We start from the raw sequence: 6,280 nt of genomic DNA on the forward strand, positions 1-6,280 counted from the left end.
TAATGTAGCGATAATGTTTGGGGCGAGATACGATGTGCTACACACAGTGAGGTGGCGGGCCAAATAACTCAGGGTACGCCACCACGTGATTGCTCAGCCGTGCAGCTCGAGAAAGTAGTTCGTCATCGACCGCTCAGAAACCCCGTTATAACGGACACGTTCCGCGTTATAATGGTCGCGTTCTGCCTTATAACGGGCGCGTTTCGCGTTATAACGGGCGCGTTTCGCGTTATAACGGGCGCGTTTCGCGTTATAACGGGCGCGTTTCGCGTTATAACGGGCGCGTTTCGCGTTATAACGGGCGCGTTTCGCGTTATAACGGGCGCGTTTCGCGTTATAACGGGCGCTTTCCGCGTTGTGCGAAAAGTGTTCCCAAATGGAAGAACCGCGTTGTAGCGAACACGCGTTGTGCAACCACGTGTTGAGCGAGGACTTACCCACGTAACTGTGTACCCTACACGATAGCTATGAGGTTTGGTCATGCTTAAGTTGCCAACAGACGTGATTGATTTCACGTTAACTATACGGGCCCACACTGGGAGCAACCGCCAATGTTGTACAGTACTGCGCTATGCTCCAACGTCTATGCTCCCTGCGCCTTCACCAACAAGCTGGCACGGTGAAGTATGGTCAAATAACCGCCATGACACCGCACGTGAGTGGGGAGTTTGGAGGCCTCTCATCCAGCAGTGGAGTGACAATAAAAACAGCCGTGTGCCCTTATTCTTTCGTTGTACATATGAGTTGTTTATTTAAATCTCTTGTTGTATTTTTACTGTACCCCCTTGTCATAGAGATAATTTATTTTAAATAAACGTTATATTATTATTATCACGTCTTACCGACAGACTTTTATCTGTGAGTCAACGTGGGTGAGCGGGCGGGGAGTTTGAATCTCCCGCCGGGGCGTGACGTCATCACGAGAACTCTCTCTCTCCGTGACGTCACCGCGCGGTCACGTGAGGCCGAGCTCACCGATGGCGATGGAGGAGGCGGCGCGGCTGGAGGAGCCGGGACTTGCGGTGGAGACCTCGGAATCGGTGAGTTTCGGGGGCCCCCGGGGCGAGCTCGGGGACGTGGGGTCCTGGCATGCGAACGCCCCCCCCCTAGGGGAGGCGCGAGACCGGAGGCGTCAGGGGGACGCGGGGCCTCGCCGCTGCGTGAGCGGAGCTTCAACGGGGGGCCTAGTGCAGGCTTTATACGGCTTTCCTGAACTGCGGCCCCCGGCAGCCCTGCAGCGATTTGGGGCGGGGTGGCTTTCAGCACGAGACGCTCTTCGGCCTCCCCGAACCCCTATGTGTGTTCGTGTACCCCTGTCCCCGTGTCCACGATACTCTGTCTCCCCCTGTCCCCGTGTCCACTCTCTTGTCTCCCCGTGTCTCACCCGTCCTCTCCTATCACGCCCCCCCCCCCTCTCCCCGTGTTCGCCAGGACTCGAGCGATGCGAGCAGCACAGACAGCGGCAGGGATGTGGTGGACGGGGCGACCACGACCTCGTCCCCGGTGACCCTGGGCACCGGTGAGTGAGAGCTGCCTGCAGTGGTTCACCGGGTCACGAGGTCACCGGCTCACGGCTGCGATCCCTCTACCTACCCAGTGTCACTGACAAACAGATGATGCTGGATAATGACGGTGGTGGTGTTGCTGACGATCACGGTCACAAATCACAGCTGGTCACAGGCACATTGCCCCCCACCACGCCCCCTCGTCATGATTACATCGCGAAAGTGAAGAGGTCACGGTGGAGGGTTACCATGCCACGCAGGTGACCGGGTCACTGGGCCCCCTCCGCCACCCCTCTCACCCCTCACCCTTCACCCCTCACCCCTCACCCTTCACCCTCACCCCACACCCTCACCCTTCACCCCTCACCGCCCACCCTCACCCCCTCACCCTCACCCCTCACCCCTTCCGTAGCAGCAGACAAACAGCGCGATCGGGAGCGTGAGGGGGCGCGTCGGGGAGAGGGCAGCCCCGTGAGCCAGCAGCCCAAGAAGGGGGCGGCGCGCACGCGGCTCGGTGCGCCCAGCAAGGGCTACGCCTCGCTGGAGCAGAGGCCCGACGAGAAACCCCTGGTGGCCATCGACTCCGACAGGTGCCGATCTTTGGCTTCCAGCTCGCACGCGCACACGCGCGCATGTACAGCTCGCGCAAACACACACATACGGCTCGCACTCACACGTGCGCACACGTAGGGCTCGCACGCGCAGACACATACAGCCTGCATGCACGCAAGTACAGCTTGCGCACACCCACGTACAGCTCGTACACACGGACGCGCTTCAGGATCGCAGCTAACACACGCAGTCCAGCTCACACACAGACTCGGCTCACGCACACGTACAGCCACACACACACGAACAGCCTGCACACACGTACAGCCACACACACACGTACAGCCACACACACACGTACAGCCACACACACAGGTACAGCCACACACACACGTACAGCCACACACACACGTACAGCCACACACACACGAACAGCCTGCACACACGTATAGCCACACACACACGTACAGCCACACACACACGTACAGCCACACACACACGTACAGCCACACACACACGAACAGCCTGCACACACGTATAGCCACACACACACGTACAGCCACACACACACGTACAGCCCACACACACGAACAGCTCACACACTTGCAAACACTCTCAGTCTCAGCGCACAGATACACACAAGCTCAAAGCTCACACATACAGTTCACAGCTCATACAGACACACAGGCTCACGCATACTTCCAGCGCACACACACACACTCAAGCTCACACACTCACTCAGACTACACACACACATTTCACAGCTCACACAGACTCAAGCAAGCACACACAGCTCAGAGAACACATACAGACACAAGCTCACACACTCATGCTTACAGATCATACACACGGGGCACGGAGTATGTGTTTGTGACGAGGTGTGACAAGGTGTGCTGTGAGGAGGTGGTGTTCAATGAAGTAGTAAGAGGTGCTCTGTGTAGCAAGCAGGTATTAAAGAGGTACTGTGTGTGGTTAGTACATGTTGGTAGTAGTGAGGAGGTGCTGAGTAGGTGTTGCGTGTGGTGAGGTGGTGGCTCGTGATGAGGTGTTGTACTGTGTTCACAGCGAGGATGAGATGACGCTTTCGCGCTACTCCTCGTCGGGATATTCTTCTGCAGAGGTGAGACCCCTCCCCCCGGAGCCCCCGTAACCCCTGACCCATGGCGCCCTCACGATCCCTGTGTGCCACATTGCATTGCGCTATAAATCCGTTCCCTCGTCACCATCAATTCTAAAGATGACAAAAATGTTAATATGATGCTGGTGATTATGACGGTGATGATAAACAATGTTCATGATGCTGGTGATAATGATGGTGATTATTAATATTATAATGATGATGATGATAATGAAGAGGGGACCCATCTGTTCTAGATTTGAAGCTTTCGTGACTGCAAGGATTCATATTCTTAGGTTTTTTTCGGTAAAGTCACGTAGGTAAAAAAATAAAATTAATAAAAGTAAAATAAAATAAAAATAAAATAAAAATCACGACATTTCGGAGGCAACGCAAGCTTCCGTCTTCAGCAGCAAGCGTGCTGTGATGGATCCACCTGAAGACGGAAGCTTGTGTTGCCTCCGAAACGTCGTGATTTTTATTTTATTTTACTTTTTTAATTTAAATTTTTTACCTACGTGACTTTACCGAAAAAACCTAAGAATATGGGACCCATCTGTTTCCGTAGCAAATCAACCAGGACCTGAACCGGCAGCTGCTGAAGGACGGGTACCGTCTGGACGAGGTCCCAGACGACGAGGACTTGGACCTCATCCCCCCCAAACCCATGAGCCCCGCGTGCGTCTGCTGCCAGCTCGCGTCTCCCTCCACCACGTGCAATGTGCAGTAGGGCTTGGGACGCAAACACCATCAATACCACCACCACCACAACGACCGTCCTAATACTAACAGCACCACCACCACGACACTGGTGTTGCCAGCTCGTGTCCCACACCGCCACGTGTAACTTGCAGTAGGGGCAGCACCTAAACTACTACTACCACCGCTACCAATACCCAGACACAACCGCCGCGATCAATACCATTACCAATACCAGCACAAACGCCGTGATCAACACAAACACCAATAAGACCAAATACCACAAGCACTGATATCACAACAACCACCATCTCAGCCACCACCAGTCCCTCGCATCAACACAACCACTGCACTCAACACCAGCACCACAACTGCCAACAGCTATGCCACACGCGCAATAAATACCAGAACTCCTACCAACCACCACCACCACAGTGTTGCTGCCAGCATTGGGGTGCATAATGCTGGTATTGGGTGTTCCGCTTGATGGGTGGTGATGGTGATTATATAGATGGTGATGATAGTGATGGTGATGAAGCGCTTGATGATGGTGGTAGGTGGCGATGGTAATGATGATGATTGCGCTCACATAGCGGTGAAGCTGGAGATGATTATACACCTGTTCATGATGGTAATTAGTGATGCAACTTGAAGATGAGGATGGCGATGAAGTTGGTGGTTTTGACGGTGGGGCGAGGGAGCTGCCGTCACTGGTGATATGGTGATGTAGATGGTGATGTGCTAGTGCCTCTGTCTTGTGCTCCCTCACTCGCTAGACATTTTAAACTGACAATTATGGTGAGGCTGCTGATGATACTGATGATGAGGATGGTGGTGGTGCTGATGGTGATGGTGCTGCTGTTGTTATGAAGACTGTTGGGATGAAATTGCTCATGATGTTGATATTGAGGATGTTGGTGATGGTAATGTTGATAAGCCTGCTGGTGGTTGTGATGATGGTGGAAATAATGGTGGTGATAGTGATGATGATGAATTCTGAAGCTGCTGCTGCAGATAACGATGGCAAGGAATACGATTATATTCACGATGGTGGCGTTGGTTACATTTTAGCTGATCGCGATGGTATTGATAATGGCGATGTTGAGAGTGACGATCATAATGTTGATGGCAGTGGTAATTATGATGATGATAATAGTGATGTTGAGGATGAGGCTTGGTGCCCGGTTGACATCATTCCGTGCCTGCTCCGCGCCAGGCTTTGGATTCTAAAATTTTAAAACTCTCCGTCTGGTGATGGAGGCATTGCTCGCTTCCCCCACGACCCCTCCCCCCCACAGACCCTCACCTTTCGGGACCCCCCCCCCCCCCCCCAAAGTTCACCCTAAACTCCGGGCATCTCATAGGACGCCCTATGAAGCAAATGCCAATGATTCACCCAGTGAAAATGTTGATTTCATACAAATATGAGCACAGGGTTTACCGCCGCTGACTCCAGCCAGCGGAGCTGCCATGTAGCCCCACCCATTGCAGGCCCACGCCTATAACGCCTCTGGTATTGCCAGGCCGTCTACCACCCAAGCGCCAAGCGGGCTGACACCCCCCGCTTAGCCTTACGAGCTCCTCGGGTCACAGGCGATCGATAGGATTCCACGGGGGCATGCGGAGCGGTGGCGCAGCAGGTAGTGCACTGCGCCGTGTGAGCCAGGCGGGGCTGAGTTCGCGCTCACCACGTCTCACATCAGTGGCGAGGGATCTCAGAAATCGGTGCTTGGCCAACTCGCACTGGCCAGAGTGGTGAAGTACGTCGCTTCACAAAATCCACATGGCCGACTATGGTATGGGGACGCCTTTAATCCATTGGTGGATTTAAAGTGGCTGGGATGGTTACAATGACCACGCGGTGAGGTGGGACCAGGGCCCGCTGGGTGGTGGTGGGGCTTCTGGGAGAGGGAGGGGGGTGGGCTTGGGTCTGAGGGGGGCGGGGGGGGTTTGGGGGCCGTCCCCCCTCCCCCACTTCCGTCCGCCCCACATTTCAGTGTCACTTTTTCGAGGCCACGTGGCTCTTTTTAATTGATAATTAGCGCTATTTATTTATTTATATGTGTCTGACTTTGCATGATGATGATGCTGATGCTGCTGCGTCAGCGATTTGCACTATGAGTTGCGTCCGGTGTATGTTATTTTCTTTTGAGGGTGTTGGGGGGGGTTGGTTAAGGAGAGGGGGATGGAGCGGGGGGGGGGCTATCAGCCCCGCTCCTCGCCCCCCACCACCCCTCCACCCCCTCTTTGTTTTCGTGCCCACGTCGCGGCGTCACGTGACCCCTGCTCGTTCTGATTGCGATGGTGTGAGAGGAAGGCGACTGCTCTGCTACTGCTGATGCTGTATCCGTGGTTGGTCACTCTGCAGACAATAAAATTCGCTATCGCCGCGCGAGCGACAGCTCCCACC

At 54.5% G+C, this 6,280-nt stretch overlaps 1 protein-coding gene across 2 annotated transcripts; it reads left to right on the forward strand.

Annotated features, from left to right (window-relative positions):
* The first annotated feature begins 948 nt into the window (after nt 1–948).
* On the forward strand, nt 949–6,280 carry LOC144734879 (protein FAM219A-like). 2 transcript variants are annotated; one of them, XM_078617316.1, is made up of 5 exons: nt 949–1,040; nt 1,432–1,519; nt 1,918–2,095; nt 3,120–3,174; nt 3,740–6,280. In XM_078617316.1, the coding sequence occupies exons 1-5, from the start codon at nt 978–980 to the stop codon at nt 3,899–3,901; spliced, it is 546 nt and encodes a 181-aa protein (XP_078473442.1). In that variant the 5' UTR covers nt 949–977; the 3' UTR covers nt 3,902–6,280. The 2 variants fall into 2 exon arrangements, with proteins under 2 accessions (XP_078473442.1, XP_078473443.1); XM_078617317.1 differs by having other exon boundaries at nt 1,921–2,095.

The sequence above is a fragment of the Lampetra planeri genome, chromosome 53, assembly GCF_965212315.1.
Source record: "Lampetra planeri chromosome 53, kcLamPlan1.2.h2, whole genome shotgun sequence".
Classification (NCBI taxonomy): domain Eukaryota; kingdom Metazoa; phylum Chordata; class Hyperoartia; order Petromyzontiformes; family Petromyzontidae; genus Lampetra; species Lampetra planeri.